General features: G+C 40.6%; 2 protein-coding genes across 3 annotated transcripts in view; one reads left to right on the top strand and one right to left on the bottom strand.

Annotated features, from left to right (window-relative positions):
• ptn (pleiotrophin) overlaps positions 1-5,195 on the top strand; it is a 43,328-nt gene extending 38,133 nt beyond the window's left edge. Inside the window, exon 5 of the mRNA XM_064342951.1 lies at positions 4,029-5,195. Coding sequence (XP_064199021.1) covers positions 4,029-4,084 — 56 coding nt within the window. The 3' untranslated portion in view covers positions 4,085-5,195. The remainder of the gene's footprint in view (positions 1-4,028) is intronic.
• Positions 5,196-14,140: 8,945 nt separating this feature from the next.
• chrm2a (cholinergic receptor, muscarinic 2a) overlaps positions 14,141-23,893 on the bottom strand; it is a 118,806-nt gene continuing 109,053 nt past the window's right edge. For both annotated transcript variants that reach the window (XM_064342949.1, XM_064342950.1), the window contains one exon: positions 14,141-19,477. In XM_064342949.1, the coding sequence (XP_064199019.1) occupies positions 17,914-19,443 (1,530 nt within the window). In that variant the 5' untranslated portion in view covers positions 19,444-19,477 and the 3' untranslated portion in view covers positions 14,141-17,913. The remainder of the gene's footprint in view (positions 19,478-23,893) is intronic.

Here is a 23,893-nt window from a genome sequence, read left to right as displayed (position 1 = left end):
ATACATGCAGCTGCTGATTCTTTTCACAAGCTGAACTGCACAGTTAGCCAAGATACACAGCTTGATGACACAGATTTCACTGAGCAACGAGGCAGGAAAACTCTGCTGGATGAAAGCCTCCGTCCATGGCAAACCCATAAAAGATTTATGGCCGGAATAAATTCAGATAGTTATGTTTTGTAATTAAATATCATTGCACAGAATATGGTACATTTAAATCTCAATATACTGTGAAACCTGCTTGAAAGAATATTGCATATACAGTACAGGCTAAAAGTATTAGGTAACCCATGTTTTTTTTTGTTTTTTTAAATTTAAAAACCTTAGGTAGAGAAGAATTTAGTTAATATCCTTTAATTCACATTTCTTGAAAAACAAACCAAAGTATAAACATTTTTTTTCAATTACCAACAACAATAACACAAAAAGATGAGATTTACTTACAAATAATCTTAGACATGACTTTCCTCAAAATAGCCTCTTTTGGCTTTAATTAAAATTAAACAAATTATTGAAGGTCTATCCAATCATTTTCCAAATGGGGTGTCGGAGGGTGGTGGGGGGGTATATAAATTTACTGGAATCTACCTATCTAGGTTTTTTAAACCAAAGGTAGCCCAATACAATAGGTCTGTAGCGTAAGCAAAATAAGCACTAAAGCCGCAAGAAATATGATGAAGGAGAAGAAGAAGGCATATGGCTTAGATGTGCAGGGCCCAGAAAACATATTGTGCTAAGGTTATTCCCTGCGAGAAATTGAGTTCTTCCTGTAGTTCTGGTGCAGTTTTATAACAGTTTCTCTTGCTAGACAACACACAATATTTTTCTTCTGCCTCTTGACCTTCCTGGCTTTCTCCTGTTAACATTACTGCCCATCAGAAGGAACCTTCTGAGTGTGTACTGAACACTGCACCAGGAAATCTCGAGCTTTTTGCAGGTTCTCAGTGGATAACCTTCTTGCCATAATGTTTACTTGGCCCTCCAAACCAAAGCCTAACACCGTCTTTCTTGCTAAATTTCTTGCAACTTCACTGCGGATTTTACATGCACTACAGGCTAAAGGTATTAGGCTATCTGGGGTCTGAAAAAATTGCAATAATTGCCATACTTGCTGACCTCTGTTGGGCCCTAGACTATTTTATAGTGTGCCAAAACACATGGCAGGAATTTGTGAATGTTGTACATTTCCTTACACAAAATTGTTTTTTTGTTACAAAAATTTGTATTAATTTGAATGCACCCCTTCTATCAATATACAGCTGGAAAGAGTACACACAAGCATGGATTCGATGCTTTTCCTTTAAGTGGGTTGCGCTGTCTATATTTAAACAATGCAACCTGATTGCACGAATGTGTTTTGTAGATACATGTGTACATTCAAGTGAATATAGAAGATAAACAATGACATACCAGTAAAACATTGAGGACTTTAAACAACACTGGCATGGCGTGCATCAGCCACAGAAGTAAAACAAGGAATAAACAAAAGTCAAACAGGAAGAACAAAGAGAAGAAACAGGTGTTGATTAATCCACTGTGATGTCTCTGTTTACCTCCCACTGGTTCAAATCTAAAAATAGCAGTGTATGGATGCATTCAGCACTTTCAAATTACTACTTGCACATTCATTGTACATGCCCCACACCTTTCTTTTTCTCTCTCTCTGTCTCTGTCCCTGTCTCTCTCTCTCTCACACGCACGCACGCACGCACACACACACACACACACACACACAGTAGTAGTGATTGTAAAGAAGGCTGTGTTATGAGGTTACTACTTATAATACAGACCTGGGTAGAAGGGTATGGTGTATGTAACAGCCAGACCTGGGCAGAAGGTATATCCCAGGAGGTAGTGGTGTAGTCATTCTCGAGCACCACGTCCAGAAATGCACAAATATTGTGTTGTATGCATTTTACTTTCCTGAAGTTGACCAATGATTTTCGGAATATGAGACTTTACATATATTTTTCATTTACCTTTTACATGAGATTTATGCAAAAAGTGAGCAATACATGGGCAATGTAACAATGGTAATTTGTTTCACACAATAAGACATGTGGTATAATACATTTAACAGTACATTTACAGATGCATTTATTAAATTACAGTGTAAGACAAATGCAGATACATATAGTGTTGTCTATGCTCACACATACAAGGAGGCCATGTAAATGGCAAAGCCTAATCCATACATGGGTATTCTTGTATCTGAGTTTGGTATAGAGCTAGGATTAGAGATCCTGTAAATCAAAAATGAAGAATATATTGTTCTTCAACTTTTATCTTTTATTAAAAATGTTACTGTATATGAGAGAAACCAGACAATAAATTATTTGCATGCTGAGTTTTGAGAGGATATCACCCCTGCCTAGCGTCTCTCATCAGGGCACTGTTCTTTGAAGTGTAGACTCAAAATGGTGGAGCAGTATTGGCCGCTTGAAAACTGACAAAGAAATCAACAAACCAGATAGAGAGAGTCGAGAACCACAGTGTGAATAATCAAGGATTTGTGTCTGTTTATTACAGAAGAGTGCAAAGCACATCAGCAAATCCACATGCAGCACTTAAAACAGGCAGACAAAGGAACAATCAGTCAATGTCACATCAATGTCCACTTACAATAGCATGCAGTTAGACTGGTGTGGTCTTCTTCAGTCATTACTTTCCAAACTTCTCAACACGTCTGTCAGCTTGCTACACATTAGCAAAATCTTAATTAAAGCAGAATTTTCAGTTTTGACACCAGTTGAATCACTCCTGCATTTTATAAACCTTTTCCTGGTTGGCCATATTTCTATCTTTGCCTGCCAAGCACCAATTTCACAGATACTAAAATTTTAGTTCTCATGTGGACACTTCACATTAACAATGAACAGCCTTTGAAAAAAGTGCAGCATATGAATTGAAACAAAAGTTCCAGCCTAGCAGCCTATTCATTTGATAGGTCCTCTCCACATAATAATACTGGTCACATTGTAGTTCAGTCTGCGCATGAAACGACCACACCGCGCAATTATCTGAAGGACCCTCTACCAATTATGAATTGTCCTCCGCACCTGGGGTGATGTCTAGACCTGAGAACCACACTGGGACAGACAAATTTCAGCATTCATGGTTTCAATTTTATGACAAATGGCCATTAAAGATTAGGCTGTACTGACACCTATCCAGTAAACCCATTCTGTCATTGAGCTGAAAACAACAGGCCCAAAAATATGTATATGTATACATATCATATGAAGTCATAATACAGTAAGTATGGGTATATAGAATATTGTGTTCACATTGTGTAAAGGGGGAGGTTGAATATACAGAGGTGGTTGAACACTAACAGGTTTTTAAGGTCACAACTGAAAAGTGAGATTTATGATTCCTTATCACAGTGACAAAATGCATGAATGGTACAGTATATTAAATCCAGTCTGAATTATCATCACCTATGAATTTATTTTTATCACTGCCATATCATTAGTATTACTAATATCTCACGACCACAAAATGCCTGCTGTGTCTTGTGAGACTCATTAAAGTCATTGTGTGGAAATAAGGATCTGTGATTGATGAACAGCCTAACATGTTTGGCCTAATAACTGATTTAAAGGGCCTTACATGGGATTTTAATGTCCAATTATATCTAAACATATTGCTTTCATGGTCCGCTCTACTCTGTTAACCAATTGCATTAATATTATATTTCCATGATTCATGAGCAGAAAATACATACGATATAGAATACAAAGTCCAAGCATCAGAATAATACAATTTTAACTACTTACTGGGTATATTTTGAGATAATAGTGTAGAATGCAAAAACCCTGTTGCTTGCTGTCATTTCCAATTTTGCATTTTTTTTGCTATTGTAATATTGCCTTTTATGTTGACCTGCTATATAATATTTGAGGGATCTGTTGTTGTCATTTTCTTGGTTACAAGAAACAGAGTTCAAGAAATCAAGCAAATCCCTTAAATCTTCTATAAATAGAAATAAATAAAATAAATAAAAAATAAAATAAATTCCCTTGCAGATGTGAAGAAGCCGAAGCGGGAGGGTAAGAAGAAGGAACGCGCTCCGATGGCCTAGCGCGGGGTCGTGTCCAGAGGCCGAGGTCGGGAGTGCACACTAAGCCCCGCCTCTCCCCCCTCCCCTCTCTCCTCTCTCTCCACCTTTAGGTCCTCGGCCCAGCGTGGGAGGAGCTACTATAGCAGCTGTCCAACAGCCGAGCTGAGGAATTATAAACAAAAGATTATGATTTTTCTTCCTCTCCTAACCTCTGGTAGACAATGGCCGTAGCTTTTGTATACTGTAGGGGCTTTAATTCTTGATAATATACAGAACAGAAAGGGAATTTTTCCTCTATAATACAATCATTATTTTGCGATGGTACGTTGTGAATTTAACCCTTGTTTTGTTCATCCTGTTTGTTATAACTTTTGATTTTTTTGATTACCTATTACTGTTAAGTAAATCTTAAAGATGAAAAAAGATTTTTATTCTCAATTGTACCTTGTACTGTACCCATCTAAACTATGAGGGTGTTTCTGATACTCAGGAGTTCAACCTGTTTTAAGCTTGTAACTAGCTTGTCCCAAATGCCACTGTATCCAACAGATTTGGCCATGGCACAACCAATTTGATTTAAAAATACAGAATACCAGATGACCTGATGTCAGTGCTATATAGCCTTTTCAAGATGTTTCAGTTTCTCTATCTTTTCTGGATTAAGACAACTGATCTAGATGAAAGCAAGCCTGCTGTCTTTGATTTGACAAACTCAGAATCTCCTATAAAAATCACAGTGCAACTGAAGGATCTCAGAACAATTTGCAGAACAAAATCTAATATTTTTCTAAATAACACTAGTTAGGGAATCTGTCGAGTATGTTGATTTGATTCTCACACATATCTCTAAATCTTCACAACTTTGTTAAATTATAAGGAGTAGCACATTGCTGTGCCCAGTAATAAGTAGGTTAACTTGAATTACCCTTTTACATTATGGATCCTTTCTTTGCCCATTGAAGTACAGTGTGTACAGTGCGTGGCTTTCTGGGGTTTATTTCCTCTTTATCAAATCATTTCATTTTCTAAAATAAAGTTGGAGTTGAAAGCCACAGTCCACAGTTTGTGAATCTTCTTTCTTAAATATTTCTGGCATGATCATTTGTGAATAAAATGTTTTAACAAACACCAATGAGGGGCTGTAAAGGGTCAATTTTTCATTCCCGTCATATAATCACATTTAATCTGCAGGACTGAATGACCTTGAAATGTATGCAGGTGCAACATACACAAACAAACAAACAGACACACACATATACCCACACAATCTCAGCTTGGTTCTTTTCTTCACTTTAAGTAATAAATCAATACTATACATTGTATATTACCTATCCGATAGTAAAGCCCTGATATAAAAACACTGATATAAATTCTCTATTCCTGATTTGCATTCAAATACTGTACCATATCAATACTATAATATTAAGCACTTAAAAATATAATTATCATTTGTCTATGTTATTGTATATGAAATAAATCTAGCTTGCTGTCCAGCCATTTAACTAGATTTTTTACATGCTTGAAGCAAACTGAGTTGCCAAATACTGTATCAATAGCTTGCTAACGTACGTAGGTAGATTTGTAGCTACCCAGACAGTGAATGTTAATCACCGTTCTGAGTCATTTGACTGACAGCTTCAGATACCACTCTAGAGGCCATGTCAGAAATGTTTCTAATGCTTGGATGGATGACAAAGGTTGGTTCATAGAAGTATGACTAAATCATTCCAGTTATGCTGGTGATTTGGCTGGTTTTCGTGTCATTGGTGTCAGAGTCTGTGTTATTTCCCATCTAATTCTCCGTGTTCAGCTAGCTAGCTAAATTACATTACATTACATTATAGGCATTTAGCTGACGCTCTTATCCAGAGCGACTTACAACAGTGTAACCAAACTCAGGATCAAGTCCACTTAAGTCCATTGAATAAAATGCAGATAAAAAGCCTTTACTATAGTAGCATACAGTAAGGAGACACAAGAGAGTCTGAACCAAAAATTTTTTTTTTTTTTTTTTTTTTTAATAGTTATGGGAGAGGGTTTAGGGAAGAGGAGAGAGGTATACAGAGAAGAGGTGCGTCTTGAGTTTCCGTTTGAAGGTGCTCAGACACTCTGCTGTTCTGACCTCCACTGGAATATCGTTCCACCATCGTGGGGCCAGAACTGCAAAGAGTCGAGACCTTGTTGCTGCTCGTGTAGGGGGAGGAATCAGCCGCCCTGTAGTAGCCGATCGGAGCGATCTGGCCGGCTTGTAGGGTCTGATCATCTTCTGCAGATAACCAGGAGCTGACCCCTTGACTGCTTGGAAAGCAAGCACCAGTGTCTTAAACCGGATGCGAGCTTGCACTGGTAGCCAGTGGAGGGAGATGAGGAGGGGAGTGACGTGGGAGTCACGAGGGAGGTTGTAAACCAGACATGCTGCTGCATTCTGGATGAGCTGAAGGGGTCTGGTGGCTGATGCTGGGAGGCCAGCCAGGAGGGAGTTGCAGTAGTCCAGACGTGACAGTATCATGGCCTGGACCAGGAGCTGTGTAAATGCCAGTGTGTGTCCGTTGGCTGTCTAATGGGCTGTCTATCACAAGCAAATTTGTGAATATGAAGTACAGAAGGAATATGCCCCCTTATTCCTCCAGTTCCCCTGATCTTAGTATGTATTTTTTTTTTTTAATGTGCATTAATATGGTCATAGCTGCTGGGTGTCTCATCCTGTTAGGCACCGTTTTAATGCATGCGCCCCATAATAATGCATGAAGTTTTGTATAACCGCTGTTTCAATCAGACACTTGTGATTCACCTACGTTTGACAATGCTAAACAATATCTGTGTGATTACTCAATAGTAATTCACTGAATAGCATATTGTAAAGCTTGTGTTAGGTAATCATATTCTCTAATAGCCAGTTTTTGAAAATGCAAAGCCAACTGATCCATGTCCATGATAATAATATGTTTTTCAATAGTATCAGCTAATGTATGTGGAAGTTGTAAGTTGTTGTCCACCCCCACGCTGGTCAACAATTTGTCTGCATACACACACACAAACCCCTGACCCTCAGTGATTTTGTCCAATAACCAATATGATCCAATCCAACAAATAACCAGGCCAATCCATATCTACAAAGACACAAACAAACCCCACAACTGTTTGATATGTAGAGTACAGCTAATTCAATGCAGGTCTGAAACCCTTTGTAAAGTCACCCTCGACATATTTTCATTCTGATGATTTTCCCAACCCTGGATTATCCCTGGATTTTCAGATTCTTTGATAACAGAGGTAGCGCAGTGGCTTGCTTCAAAACACTGAACAATGTGTCTTGAACTGTATCAAAATTAATGAAAATTATCAGCCATGCAAAAAGAATATTTTTGAACATACACCATGCACTAATAGCATATAACATGTCAATCATTCTTAAAAAGTTTATTTAAAATTACAAATGTGCTATGAGAAGTACTAAGAACGTGAAAAAAGCATCATCATAATATTGAGATAAACTAGTCAGTGGTACAATAATGAAGGAGCTGCAGGGCATGAATACTGATGCATAAACTGTGTTGTGGCAGCTCATGTCAATATATTTTTCGCAGACTGTTTGAAAAAAGGGAAAACTGAGATATTAAGATATGTCCCAGAGATAACCTCTAATGGATTGATATTTGTAAAAGCATTAAGCAATCTGTGTGTGACATTGCTTGTGTTGCACTAAAAGTTCCTACAATTGTTCTTTGGTACAAAAGTATATATATTGTTTGAAATGTGAAAGCCAAATAATCAGAAAGGTTTCCTTTAATTATCTTTTTTTTATTGTGCCTTATTATTTATGCAGCCAAGTTAAGTAGTTACAGACCTCTTATTAATAGAAAATGTTTATCAGTACATTTATAAACAGAAACAGACTATTGGTTTTAATTACATGAACTAACCAGAATAACTGGTTTCACCTGTTTCAACTCTTTCACTAGTCTTCATATTTAGTTTAAAATTTTAGTTTCAGCTTTAAATACTTTTAGTTTAGTTTTCATCTTTTCAAAAATGATCATTTTTGCTTTTATTTCAGGTTATGATAATGTATTTTCACACCTAAATCTTCATCTAAATTTTAGTATTAGTTTACGATTATAACCTTGTTGGGAGCATGTGTAATTAATTTTGTTTATTGATAAAAGACATTGATGATGGTGATTGATGATGAGGGATAAAGACCCAAAAGCACACAGCCAAACCCCACACAAAATGACATATTTACTGCTTTGGGAATACTTAGCTAATCGTACCTTAGGGAGAGAGTATCTTCAGGGACCACCCAGATATGTTTGCAGAGAGTGATGAATGGCTGATGTTTGCACACAAATCAACATGAACAGGCACGAGGATCCAATTTACAAACAATTGACATTCATTATCTGATACACCTGGGATATGCACAAAATCAAAGGTCTGTGCATGTTTCATGAATCCCACATTAGTTTTTCATAGGAACTTTTCTTAAGAACAAAAGAATGAATTTAAGAAACGTTACATTTCAAAAGGTACATGTATAGAAGATCAAGAAGAATCAGGCAAAAGTAGAGAGAAGGGATGGAACTCAAACTTTCCCTCCAAATATTTGCATATTTCAATCAAAGCATACTACATGTAAGGAGTAATCCAATCAGTATACAGCATTCAACAGAGCAGTGGAATAAATAAGTGTAATGTATATGTACTAATGAACAGACATCATGGGCTTGACTGTGACCATGGTGTTTTTTAGAGAATCTCCATACTGGTTTTTATAAGTATATTAATAGAAACTAGACAATTCCTGCAGAAATTGTGAAGTGTGGTTGCCGCCAGTGCAAAGTCGACTTTGTGTTGAACAGAGAGAACAGTGTCTGTGACACATACATACAGAGCTAAATGAAAACTTGATGTGTGCTATGGTTTTCAAGGTGGTTGCTAGGGTGTTGCTAGGTGGTTGCTATGGTGCTGTATGCAGCTGCTAAGGTGTTCTAGGTGGTTGCTATAATATAGCTAGGTAGTTGCTATGGTGTTTTACGTGGTTGTTAGGGTGTTGCTAGGTAGTTGCTATGGTGTTTTACATGGTTACTAGGGAATTCTAGGTGGTAGCTTGGGTGTTGCTAGGTGGTTGCTATGGAGATCTAGGTGGTTGCTAAGGTATTCTAGGTGGTTGCTAGGGTGATGCTAGGTGGTTGCTATGAAATTGTAGGTGTTGCTAGGGTGTTTCTAGATGGTTGGAATGAAGTTCTAGACAGTTGATAGGGTGTGGCTAGGTGGTTGCTATGGAGTTGTAAGCAGTTGCTATGGAGTTCTAGATGGTTGCTAGGGTGTTGCAAGGTGGTTGCTATGGAGATCTAGGCAGAAGCTAGGGTGTTGCTAGGTGGTTGCTATGGAGTTAAGGTTACGATTACAGCTAGGGTTAGGGTTAGGGTTACAGCTAGGGTAAGGGTTTGGGTTATGGCTAGGGTTAGGGCTAGGGTTACAGCTAGGGTTAGGGTTAGTATTACAGCTAGGTTTAGGGCTAGGGTTACAACTAGGGTTAGCATTAGGGGTACAGCTAGGGTTAGGGTTACAGCTAAGTTTAGAAATAGGGTTACAGCTAGGGTTAGGGTTAGGGATACAGCTAGGTTTAGGGTTAGGGATACAGCTAGGGTTAGGCTTAGGGTTACAGCTTGGGTAGGGTTAGGGTTATGATTACAGCTAGGTTTAGGGTTAGTGTTAGGGTTACGGCAAGGGTTAGAGCTATGTTTAGAGTTGGGGCTAGGATTAGAGCTAGGGTTATGGTTAGTGTTACAGCTAGGGATAGGGTTAGGGTTAGGTTAACAGCTAGGGTTAGCGTTAGGGTTGGGGTTACAGCTACTGTTAGGGTTAGGGTTACTGCTAGGATTAGGGTTAGGGTTAGGGTTAGGGTTACTGCTAGGGTTAGGGTTAGGGTTACATCTAGGGTTAGAGTTAGGGTTAGTGTTATAGCTAGTGTTAGGGTTAGGGTTAGGGTTACAGCTAGGGTTAGGGTTAGGGTTACAACTAGGGTTAGGGTTAGTGTTATAGCTAGGGTTAGGGTTAGGGTTAGGGTTACAGCTAGGGTTAGGGTTATGGTTAGAGTTAGGGTTAGGGTTAGGGTTACAGCTGGGGTTCCTTTCCAAGCCTTCATTGAAAACAGAGGCATTGGCCTCTTATACCACTTATGTCTTGGTGTATTTTAGTTTTCAAGTTATCATAGCAGTGCTGCTTAATGCCATGCTTGTACACATGAATGTACACAAAAGGAAAATTGTTCACAAATATGTGATTTTATTTTGTATTTACTTCAATCCTTTTCCAAAGAATATGGCACAACATATCCATTGAATGTATTTCATAATACAGTTTCATAAGAAGTCTGTGACATTGATACCCAAATCATCCTCCTCAAGAATTTCCTAATTATAACCAATAAGCCTTAAAATAAATCAAAACAAGTACTGTACATTGGAAAATATATCAGGGAAGGGGGTCAGGATATGGATCAGGGCACATTCAAATATCTATCAAACACATATATGTACACTTCAACTGTACTGTATAAGTATTACATATAATGTATACTATATATACAATGCAAACAATATGCTGTCAACAAACAATTATCTACGGCATGAGGAATCACGCATCACAGTGGATGAGGGCACAAAGATGATGGACAGATCATTAGGCAACTCAAACTGAACATCCTGCACATTGGACTGTCTTGGAGAACCTGCTTTATTTCCAGACTTCCTGTCAATGGCCAGTTCCTGGGAAACATTTGTTAAATGGCATGAAACTGAAAGTTAAGAGAATTCAATAAGTTCGTCCCTCCAAAACTCTCCACACTCCTGGAAAATGATAAACATGCAAATATCTTTCTTGGACTCAAGCTGTGGTCATATTTCCAAATTATACTCTTGTCCTCCTTTTCCACATGGTTGATTGAATGATTTCCGGATGCTTTAGTGAATGTTTTTTTTAAACTCCATTTCTGAAACTTTTCTTGTACCTGGAGCTCATCTGCACATACAAGTATGCCATTACTTTGTGTTTCTGTTGATTTTACTCCTCTTGCACCCGACCACCATCCGCATGCATTTAAGTTCTCTCGGACAGTAGAGAACCTTATTTGAGGCTGGATCAGGAGCAAGTTGAGGAACAAAAGAAACCAACGAAAGTGGAAAAACTTGCCGTAGTCCCATTGAAAAATTCCAGGTCATTATTTGTCTCTACTCTGACCGCCCCTGAAAGAAACAGTTATTGCTCCCTCACAATCCTCCTCTTTCGTTCACTCTGCTCCATTCTCTGGTTTTCCAACCTGTCTGGATTTTCTTGGATCTCCGCTGACGATGTATATTTAGGACCTGCTGAGTCGCTCTGTGGTGTTTTGTTCAGAGTTGCAGTACATGCTACTTTATTCTTCTCACTGGCCACAGGAAAGCGATACCCCCACCCCAATGCTCAGACATTTGCAGTTTCATGTGTTCATTGCGAGTTATGTTAGTTCATCTATCATAATTATTTTACTATACAGTTTTTACAACACAGTACAACAGACATAGAGATATATAAAATAATTTTAAAAAACAAAGTCATTTATTTTCATTTGTGTTCATAATTATGTTGTTTTCTGAACATACAAATCTTCATTATTTATTTATTATTTATTTATTGATTCATTTTTGACTGTCTGATATTTTTCAGACAATGAGCGTCTTTGGCCACCTGACATCCAGCTGTCATTTGCCAGGTGTTTGAGACATTTGAGACATGTTCTGTAAATTGACAACATGAGGAAACACAGTTCACTTCTCTGAAGTGTGTGAGCACAGTTTTTATATCAACTTAGTGTGTTTCCAAGGTCTTTAACGGTCTGCATACTGCCACTGCTTTGTCTTTTCTTTTGGTGAAGTTTCATGACATCACAAGTGATGCCTTCACTTCACATAGACGCACAACACATGTGCGTGCACACGCGCACACACACACGTGTGTGGGCACTCATACAGATACACACGCGCATACACACACACACACACACACACACACACAGACACACACCCATGTGGATTAGAGAGAGTGATCTATCACCTTCAGAGATGACCCAAACAGTTAGAAGACTACTGATCGGTTTAAAGCACATGTTGTAAATTTAGAATTGATCAAATTGTAAATTTAAATCTTAACCATATGATAATAAAACTGAAACAAAATAAAATAAGCAAAAATATCTGTGACTCTTTTTTTTAAATAAAAGCATTTGCATGGAGGAAATTTTAGGCCTTATAAATTTTAGGACTTATACATAATGCATTTCTATAAAGATTTGTTGCTATTCCATTTTACAGTATGGATAAATAAAATTTAAAGTAGCAAAGTGACCTAGGAAAGTAATGACACTTACAAATGCAAACTATGGCGAGTAATCTACATCTACAGGTTTTAACAGCAAATACTGTTGCGGAAGACCAACATGTACTGAATCACTGCACTCAACACATTTAAGTTTAACATTAAGCAAGCATGCAGTTTAAATTGTAAGGCACTTGACATGTCAATTCTGACCCTGGTGTGAGTTGATTCTTCACACATGTTATTGTCATTTCTTTGGAAATGCTTCTATTTGTGGCAACAGGGATGAAATAAATAAATAAGGGGCCCAGAGAATTAAGTTCATTTTTTTTGTTATTTTTCTTATTTAATTTAATATGCTTTCCCTGGGGAAATATGATAAATCTGAAATACTACTTGTAAACCCTATAGTATAAAAATATATATACGTCCTGTTATTTTGAGCCACAAAATAAAAACATTTCCCCTGAAATGCTATCACCATCACTGAATAGATTTTACATAAAAGTTTTTAGCCCTTCGGAATTTTCAAAAAAAGAATCAGGTGCTCCAGGTGTCACCTTAAAAACATGTTAATATGGACATGCATGTGTGGATGCTCCTTATTTTGGACGTGATGAGGGACAATGTTAATGACAGAATGAATAAATCATTGGTTGACATAAGTACATACCATCAGTCTACATCTGCGTGACCCTTTACCAATGCAAGAAATGTATGTTTATATGTTTGCTGGGGGATGTGAGACAGATGCCAGTCAGTGGGGAAAAACAATCACAAACAAATCCAGCTAGAAGATTTCCGCTTGTCTGATATTCAGACAATCTCCACCACAGCAAATGGGATGCACGGTACCTCAAACAACCTTTGGCCCAACATCCAGGATTATCCCCAGTTTGTAAACACGTTGCGGGAGGAGATATCTGCAAAGACACGCAACCCGCTGTGCATTTCCCCCAGATGAAATGCCTCCCCTCTGTTTCCATAACTACAAAGGTCAGGCTGCACACTGCAGGGCAACTGGGGGGAAGCTGAATGGGAAAGAGAGTCACACAAACCCGAGTCCATCTTCACTTCAGCCCGCCATTACCGTTACTTTGCTTTTCCCCATTTCGTTTCACTGCAGTAACATTCGAAGGACAGACCCTCTGCCAAGCCTTCGGCTTCTCGCTGCTTGCATGTGCATTACTCAGCGGCAGCCTGCAATGCGCCCTCCACAGTGATAGACTCTAAGGGCTTGCTGTTGTACATCTGAACATATGAACACGGACATTTCGCAGCAGGTGATAAAGATGTCTAAACCCTCATCCTCTTCAAAGCGGCTGTCAGTTGTCACCAAACACCAAGCTAACGGTGGCAAATCTCCACCGGACTCCAAGCTGCGCTAGAGAGCTGCACCATTATCACTCACACGACAGCTTAGTCAAAGATTAATCAAACATTTTAGCGGGGAAGCTGCAGCCAACTTCTTAGATGTATGACAGATGATATCCAGAAACAGGTCACTTATCATAGTGACGAATGCTTGTGTAGCATACTTGGATAAATGCTTCTCGAACAGTGCTGGGCTTGTACAGTCCAATTGGCGGACTGAATGACATGCTTTTGCAGGATGGTACCCTTACAGTACGTCCTACAACTTCCTACTCAAAACCAGCAGATCTGATGGGCTTTCTCTGCATCAACAGGCTTACGCACTAGGTTCTTGATTTTTAAAAAAAATTGTGGACGATTCATTAAATGTGTTTCATATGTATATATCTCTTTCATAGTTTATATACACGATGCCTCCAATGTTCGTGTATTTAAAAGGGAAGCAGACATGGTAGCTGACAGAAAAGAGATCTTGGTGCAGAAAGTGCCATGGCAGGGGACCGAACCCCTGACTGCACATATTGCTTCAGAGTCAGCTGCCCAAGGGACCGCACCACACACCTTATTGACCGTTTGGGCTTTTTAAGCTTCTAAATTCACCACTTAAGCTCGATAAAAATCAAATAACGGCTTATTCTTCCTCTGTGTATACACGTGTGTTCACATACGACAATATATGCGACTGTACGCGTGAGTGCGAGGGAGAGGAAGAGAGACGGAGACGGGAAAGGCAAATATAATATTCACCCAGAGAGGTTCATGCCTGCTTAAACAATGATAAGACGTACGGAGAGTCACGCCTAATGGGATTAAGATGGAAGCGAACGTCGCTCAGAACTTGGGCACGGCGCGTGTAGATAGGGTGTACAACGTGTGCCTTTCATCTCCCCTGCAGGTGCTCCTCATCAGACTCTAATAGTTCAGTTCAAGCAGAGCTTTTCTTCCTGCTATACCTCCAAAGTCTGACGGAGAAGAAGAGAAAAGCCTGTTCTTCTCCCTTTGCTGGCTGGCTACATTTCATCTCCAGTCTTTTGTACTCTGTTTGCTTGTCTTTTTCACTGACGTTTATTTGCGGGCGTTGATATAGATTTTTTTAAAAGAACATCTATGAAACAAAAGAACTGAATGGTCTTACGGTGGGAAGCAGGTGATTATTAATGTCTAATATCTTTGAACAAGGCTTTTATTCTTTGAAGGCCATAAAAGCCAACGGGCTTGATTGCAAATGGAAATAAGATGAAAATGAAATGACTGCAGATTGAAATCTGATGGGTTTAATGGGGTTTCATGTACACATGGAAATGACAGCATATTTATACAAAACTGTGGTATGAATGTAATATGAAGGATTTTGTTTAAAAAATAATAATAATAATAAGTCTAGACTTACAACACCTTACGCAACAACATATAGTAGCCCTTTTAATTTACCAGACAGTATAGTCTGCAAATAAGAATTAACCCTGTACCAGGGTAACAACACAAGCATGCATTCACATTGCTTTTGAGATTTAAGAAAGGTGAGAGGTGCTCCTTATATTGAATTATTATTTTCACATTCAGGAAAATATGATACACTGTCTTAATATTATCTACAGATTCTCATGATTACAGTATCTGCTACTAATATTTTATTGAACTGTAATCAAACTAACAGTTTCCCATTTCACATCGCCTCCTGGCAGAGGCAAAATGCATGTACATATTGCGTATAAACAGTAGTGTCTTTCAGTCCATTTTGAGAATGAACAGAATATTGCCATAATCTTTCCAGGGTAAATTCCTGTTCAAAAACAGAATGTACACCCTGTCTGTATCACTGAAAAGCTAACTCTGATCTAGAGTCAACTCTCTGATGAAGAGGTCACTCGCTGATGAAGACCTATCTCTCTAATGATGAACTAACTTGCTGATAAAGGGTTAGCTCTCTGATGAAGAGTTAACTATCTGAGGAAAATGTCAGCCACTGAAGAAGACCTACCTCAATGAAGAGCTAACTTTCTGATGAATAGCTAGCGCTCTGATGAGTCAGCTCTGGTGAAGAGGAAACTCTTTCAAACATCTCTTTACCAAGTGGAAGTCCAAGCGCCCACAGAAACAATGAGCTTTCACACAGAAATATAAAAAGGATTCCAGGGGTAAACCTGATGCCTGAAGCGCCTAAAAGTCACCCTGTCACCTGCTGTTATTTACAAATGTTACAAAAAATAAAACAAGCCTTAGGCATCAGAGTACAGAGCATAAAAAATGTAAATATTGATACTGATGGTGATCCTCCTGTGATAACTTTTGTGCCACTGAAAAATGTAAAAAGCAATAAAATAAAGAAAAGTTATTTTCATCATATATATTTTTTTTCCTTTTCTAGGTTTGGGCCTACATATCTACCTTGAATTTTTTTTAGAAAGGCAGAACCTTTTCCTGCAGGGAGTAATTTGTCATTGTAACCCTAAAATCACAAATTGAGTAGCTACCTTACACCGTTACTCTGATGTCTGGGACAAAACCTCGGACACAGATCTAGCCACCTTACTGTAGGTGGATGGGCTGTTAGGTTGTGTATGCTGTAAAAAGCAATTGTGGACCCATTTGGCAACCCCCCCTCCACACACCCCCTGGCTGCCCTAGGCCGGCCCTGCAAGAACTGCATAGAATTATGTCAATAATTATATGCAAAATGATTCCTGTTAACAGTGATGGGAGATTAAGGAGTCATGAATCCTGCAATTGATGTAGCTACAGGACCCTATAGCGTCAATTACTGACGTAAATAAATAAAAAGAATTTGCTGTGTGTAATAAAAAAATATTAGTTCAATCAGTGATTTACTCATGGCACATACTAGCTTTTTTCATCATTTTGCTATGAAGCTTCATTCCTTCATCACTGCTGTGATTTTCATGTGCAGATTTTATGATTGCTGATTTTCATCATTTACTTATTTTTTTTACATTACCGCATATGTAATTACATTGAATACAAAAGACAGGATCTGGCTGATTACATTTGTTCTTGAAATAAAAGTGAAAAGTGAAGTGTGAAACTGGTCTGAAACCACTGAATCTAATGCACTCTCTTTAAAAAAAGAAATTTGATTGAAAATGCTGTTTTATCTCTTCATCACTACTGGCAGTCCCTTTGAGAGAACTGAATGAGTCATCCCTGGAGGTGTGTTACCATACCATAGCACCTGCATGTGACTACACTACAGGGGCTCCTGGAAGCGCACTGGCCAGCTGTTGGACTGGAAGTCACGCTAACGCACAGGTTGGCCCCGCAGGAAGAAAAGCTAGCAGCTACATTCACCTTTACCTGTCCACCTTCCCAATGATATAGTCAATAAACAAAGTTCCCTATCGTTTCAGACACTCTTGAACGATTTCTCGGTATCTTTCGCTATCTTTCTCTCTCTTACGAGTGCACAAGCACACTCACACGGACAGACATACACACACGCATACATGCACAATATTTTTTTAAAGATATGTACACATATATACAGGGATTTAGTTTTATACTGAATAACAAACACAGGGGCTTGTATTTGTATATTCAGTCAGCCCTATTTTCCCTTTTGAATTTTGTGTTTTATATAGCAGTGCAGAAGTTTCCTGTTTGAAAGCCCCTTACTATTCCAAACCTCTCCAATTCTGTTCTGGCGTTCCTTGGTTTTCTGTACACTCACCAGTCTGTGCTTCTCTCAGCTGTATTCCAGCAGACACATGTTGTGCTGCCGTTGCAGAATTCCACTTCATATATGAGCATAAACTGATCACCTCTGAGCAGTTATAAATAGGTTTCCCTGGTGCTTCATATTATTTTTTCTTTCATGCTTTTATTTGTGCTATTTTATAAGATGATGCTTGTTTTTTCCTGCTATGATGTACCTTCCAGACTCGTCAGTCTCAGTCATTTTCAATGTTTCAAGATCTTTTTTTTTTTTATCTACCCTTTCCGCCATCTTCTATGCACTGTGGTAAAAAAGTCTGCAACAACCAAACTCTCCACACTTGGTTGCAGTTGCATTTGTGTAAAGTGCTACAACAGGATATCAAAATGAAAAATAAAGAAAGGAAAGGAAGAAAAAAAAACAAGAGAATAAACCTGTATATGTCCATTCATCTGGCTGACCTAATGTTCTTGTATTGGCAGAGCAGAAGGTGTTTGAAGGTCTTTTTGAAGGTGACGTTGCAGAGGGCGTAGCAGGCAGGATTGACGGTGCTGTTGATGTAGCAGAGCCAGTAGCCGATGGTCCAGACGGTGTTGGGGATGCAGCTGGAGCAGAAGGTGTTGATGAGCACCATGACATTGTAGGGTGTCCAGGTGACCACGAAGGCCACCAGGATGGCCATGATGGTGCGGGTGACTTTCTTCTCACGCGATGGTGCGGCTTTCTTTTTCTTAGGCGGCTGCTTGGTCATCTTGACAATCTTGCGTGTCACCAAGTTCTGCTTGTCAGCACCAGGGACAATCTCTACCGTGGTGTTGGCTGTGTTGTAACAGTCACCTTTGGGCGACTTGGTCACGATCTTGATGCAGGTCAGCTTGGATCCCCCTGCCTTGGCACGGGTGCGTATGGGCAGTGGGCTGGGGATGGCATTGGCATTGGCATGGCAATTTTTCCTGGCCTGCGCTGGCTCCTCGTCCTTTAGGTTGGATGCGGCCGCGCTGCCAGAGGTGGAGTCGTTGGAGCTTTCCTTCTCCTCGGCCAGCGTGCAGTTCTCTGTCACCCCTTCCTCCCCCTCCCCTTCCCCTTCCCCTTCCCCGCTTGTGTTGGACGGGCCCTTGCCATTCTGCAGCTTGCCGTCATGCTGGTTGGCTAGGCTCTCCGTGTTCTGGACCTGGCTCCTGTCCGTGTCCTCGGCTGCCACGTTGTTATTGTTTGGTTTGCTGATGTGGCTCCGCACGTGACTGGGGGACAGGGCCTCCTGGTTGGCCCCGGAGGGCTTCCTGTTGTCCTTCTTTACGCGGCTCTTGCTGGCTCTGGAGATCTGCCAATACAGCACCGACATGGTGATGACGGGCAGATAGAAGGCGGCAATAGCCGTGCCGAAGGTGACTGCGGCGTTGGAGAAAAACTGGATGTAGCACTCCCTCTCTGGCACGGTCCGGCCGCCCACAATGAACTGCCAGAAGAGGATGGCCGGGGCCCACAGGATGAAGGACAGGACCCAGGCCGCTGCGATCATCATGCCCGCCATCTTGGTGGTTCTTTTGACTGGGTAGCTGAGCGGTTTGGTAACGCAAAAGTAACGGTCAAAGCTGATGATGAGCAGGTTCATGACCGAGGCGTTGCTAACCACATAGTCCAGGGCCAGCCATAGGTCACACACCACGGGCCCCAGGGGCCAGTAGCCAATAACAATATACACTGTGTACAAGTTCATGGAGCAAAGCCCAATGATCAGGTCTGCGCATGCAAGGCTGAAGAGGAAGTAGTTGTTGACGGTCTGCAGATTCCTGTTGACCTTTATGGAAAGCATGACCAGGATGTTGCCAATGACGGTGACCAGACTGAGGGAGCCAGCCACCAGGACAATGAACACCACCTCCACAGTCTTGTATGGGCTTTCAGGCAACAGCGGCTCAGTGTCATTCCCCTCAGAGCCATTGAGGAAGGTGAAGTTGGACAGCTCCATTTCATTCATTCTGGGTTAATGTCCTGCAGCCAACCCGCTACACCTGGACAGAATACAGAAAAAAGGGGAAAAAACATGAGTTTTCAAATAGACAATAGTCAGTGCAGAAATGGCTTGTGGTTACCCTTTATTCGCCATTGGACTGAAATTGTACAGTTGTGAGCAATTATTTGAATATAATATACTCCATCGGGTGAATGTAGATAATGTGCTAAGTTTTTTGTTTCTTGCGAAATATTTGAAAAAGAGCAGAGAAGAAAATATGAAACCAAAACCTACATAAGTTTACTTCAAAAGGTTTCATCTTGTAATAATGAATATGTCTTGATGTTCACCATTACATGAAGCTTCGAGGAAAATTGTCACAAAATATTCCATCTGCCTTTCCCCCAAGCTAGTTGCAGTGTACTAGACAGCACAGTACTAGAGGCAATGGACAATCTCAGATGACTCATTAGGACTTTGCTGCATTAAATCTTTAAAACCTTTCAAATACCAAGTGGATAACATGAAGAGAGACAATTTCAACTAACATTTAATCTTGAAAGATTTTTCTTGCTTTAAGATGTATTTAGAATTCAGCGAGCACATTCTCCTTTGATTTTACACTGCCTACACACACTTGCCTTTAACCTCAACAATTGCTGTTCATTTAGTGCCAAATGCCTTCCATCTATTAATGCCTTCTATCTGCTTATCTGAAAAACACCTGACTGGCATGCAATCATTAAAAAAAAAACATTTCTCTGACAAGACTGGACTGGAAGACAGAAGCTGTCTTCACAACCGTGATTAAAGTTCCATTCAGCCCACTTAAGAGGATGGCTTGAGGACACAATGAATAGCAGAAGACCATGGGTGGTCCAATTAAGTGATTTGTTAAAAAATCTAATCCCATATAATTAACATGTGTCATAACATCTAACAAATGAAACGTTCAGTGCGAGGCAGCAAAAGTTGAAGTTAATTAAACTTTGCCGCAAGTCCCACCTGACTGTCTCCTGAGCTGCCTTTTTCCATTAAACAAGACTGATCTGCTGTCGCCTTCTTGTTGAAAAAAAAGAAAAGAAAAAAAAAAGATTTCCAGTTTTTGCACATCTCTGCGTACATGTGTGTTTCTGCATGTCACTCAAGGACCAGTTTAACGGCAGGAATTCCGACGATGCTATTCAGCCCTTTCTTGTCCTGTGGGAGATGAGCGCTGGCTTAAAGCATTTCTTTATCCCCCTCCAACGGAGCTAAAGTGTTATCAGTGACAGATACAACACCACTTGTGAAACTAATCTGGGAAAAGGACTGGTGCAGCAGACGTGCCAACACAGCAGGCCTTTCTTCTCTTCCCAGGAATCCTGCCACCAGGATTAGAGCGGGAAGCATTGCGAGGGAACGTGCTGTCTCGCTGGGAACGATCCCTGTACGGCTGCTTGCGAACATGCCACTCGACCCCAGCCTCACATCGAGCTATGTCTCCTAAGAGAATGTTTGCTGTACAAGGTATCCTTGGCCTCTTTCTTAAATTGATGCTGTGATTCCTAAGGGGGCTCTTATTGGCCCAAGAATTCGTGCATCTGCGCTGCAAGCCCCTGTCCCCTGTTGAAAATGACAGCAAAGTGAACCACGCTGTTCTTGCCACGAATCCAATCACCTTATGCAAAACTCCTCTCTGCAACGGCGGCGACATACACCCTTGTACTAATGACAGCTCCTATCTCCAGCCCTCCTCTCTGCTTTGATGTCATATCCTTCCACCTTCTCAATGGCACACACACAAACTGTTTCTGCCTCACAAAACATGTCATCTGGGTATGTTAATGTATCTGAGCCAGGGACCTGCCTCAATGACAGAGAGAGGGAAAAAAACACATTAACTAATATTAAGGTTCACCTGTTTCCTGTTTGGTCAGTGTAGCATGACCCCCTGCTCTGTGTACCATCATGCCCCCCAGGAATACTGTCTGTCTCCAGAGGTGGATCCTAATGCCTGCACTGCTAAATCTGACTATTGAAGGGCAGAGACATGGCTGGTAGCCTGTGACTGCCAAGTATTCTGTGGGATTTCAAAGTCACACACACACACACACACACACACACACACACATGGTCACTACACTATGGCTTTGTCACCTTGAGCCAGTGCACTATGACTCTATTTCCATTTCTCATTGTGAAATGACCCTGTGACCTTGAGTAACATTGGTACATGGGTAATCACTGTTCTAGGACTCCATCACATTCTTGCCAGGGAAGATCAATAGGATGCAGCCAGTGCTTACAGAGCAGTTAGTGTAATATCATGCAATGTTTCTGCACTATGACTGTCATCTCGCATATGTGTGTTACTGTATGACTCTATCACTTTGAAGTACTGAGACTTTTCCGTGACCTTGAATCATTTTTCTTGTCATTGTCAGACTGAGCTGTGTAAATCTGCAATGGTTCTCTCAATTGAAGGACCCAGATGGGCAGGGGACAGATGTTTATTCCCCTGTTCCGTCCTTATTGGCGGTACTGCCCCAACCAGATTAACAATGTCCCCACATAACTACAGAAAATCCTGTTATCATCTTTGCCAGAAATCCCTAATCATTGCATTAGCCATGGCACCCCGCTCAACTAATCCCCATAAAATTGTGAAAGTCCAACAAGTGATATCTGAAAAAAGCACGCAAACAAAAAAAAAAAAGAAAAAAAAAGAAGTGGGGTAAAAAAAGGCAGAATTTGGGACAGGCTGCAGAGCGGAGGATTATAACATCAGAGCGGTTTCAGACGGCCCTCGCTCTCCGGCTGCGTGCTGCGCATCTGCACTCGTACAGCAGAGATCCTCCTGCGCTCGGACACTAAGCCACTGAGCTGGAGGCTGCTGCAGCAGCTCTCCCTGCCACACCCGCTGAGACCGAGATCCCTCGGCCTCCAGAGGGCAGAGCATTTTCGGCACGGGTCGAGGGATCCATTTTGCCGAAATCCTCGAGCAGTTCCGGTCAAACTGCAGATCGCAGAGGACAGGCAGATGGAGGTGGATGACCACTGTGGATGATGTGCAGCACAGCAAGTAACTAAAACCTGTTTTATATAATTTGACTGCATAATCATGTTCCCCAGAAAAATGACTTAGTTTCAACCAGAACCACCATCCTCGTACTAAACTGAGGATGTGCAAGAAATCTTTCAGTATGTCTTCTGACCCTGTCATGGTGACATTACACGGTATACCTGAAGTGCGTACGGTTCCCATGCACTAACCAGGATAGCGAATGAGAGACAGCTAGCCTTCAGAAACTGGGAGGTTACATTGGATCAGACAAGGCTTTTGAACCGAAATGTCGGAACATCCTCATTAACAGTGCAATGTCTCCCTGGTGACCGCATCTGACACGTTTGGAGCTGGTTTGATTACGTGCTTTTGCTGTAAGCTGAAAACCCAGCACCTGCCACAGATGTTGACTCCTGTTACAGGGGCTGGCAGACTGAGTGCAGGCCCAGCTTGCCAAAGGTGGGGGGGACAGCCCGGTGCCAGCTGTCAATCACTCCAACTAGTAGGTCCTAAGCAGGGCTGGTGCCACTTGGCCAGACTGTCCTGTCACCTTAGGTCAGTATCCAAGTTCTGTACTGTGAGGGACTCATTTACTCCCATATGCAACAGGATATATTCATATTCAGCCATGTACACATATGTACCAGCAGTGGAACCTTCAGAAAAACCTGAAAAGTTATGTTTAAAATATAAAATGTAAAAAGAAAGAAGGCACACTCTGTTTACTCCAATGTAGATTTTTATCGCCAACGTTTCAGCAGCAAGCTGCCTTCGTCATTTATAATATTAAATTAACAGTAATTGCTTTCCTATGTGTGTGTGTGCCGTGAGAATGTATATGCATTTGCTTGAATGCATGTTTATGTACAGATGCGCATTTATGCATACAAGTGAGTGTGTGTATTTGTGTTTATGTGTGTATGTACATGCATTAACCAAGTACCGTATGTTTGTTTGCTTATGAATATTTACTGAGTCTTTAACTCAGTCAGCTGATCATATACTATATCTCTAGAAGTGCTTTGAGGACGGTGAGGTTAGCAGACCTTCCTCTATTTTAAATCTGCAAGCATGTGTGCGTGAGAGTGTACATACATGTGTATGTGTGTGTTTGTGCATGTCTGTGTTCAGTGCTTGGGTGAGTGCGTATATGTGTTTTTGTGTGTTTGAGACAAAATGCACATGTGAGTGAGCAAAAGTGTGTGCATATGTGTGTGTGTGTGTGTGTGACAGAGTGAGTGTTTGTATGCATGGATTTGCTTTTATTCAATAGATGCTTCCATTCCATTTCTCTCTTTCCATTTAGCATCTTTGAAAAACACTGAGCATAGGGCTGGCAGAGAGACTGAGAGCCAGTGAAATGAGCACTGTTTTAGGTTTGGACTTCACCGGGCCTGGACCTGGATCACTAGAGCTGAAAATTGCCTC

Source organism: Anguilla rostrata, chromosome 7 (assembly GCF_018555375.3).
Source record: "Anguilla rostrata isolate EN2019 chromosome 7, ASM1855537v3, whole genome shotgun sequence".
Classification (NCBI taxonomy): domain Eukaryota; kingdom Metazoa; phylum Chordata; class Actinopteri; order Anguilliformes; family Anguillidae; genus Anguilla; species Anguilla rostrata.
The sequence above is the reverse complement of the archived record's forward strand: the minus strand, read 5'-3'. Positions and strand labels throughout refer to the sequence as shown.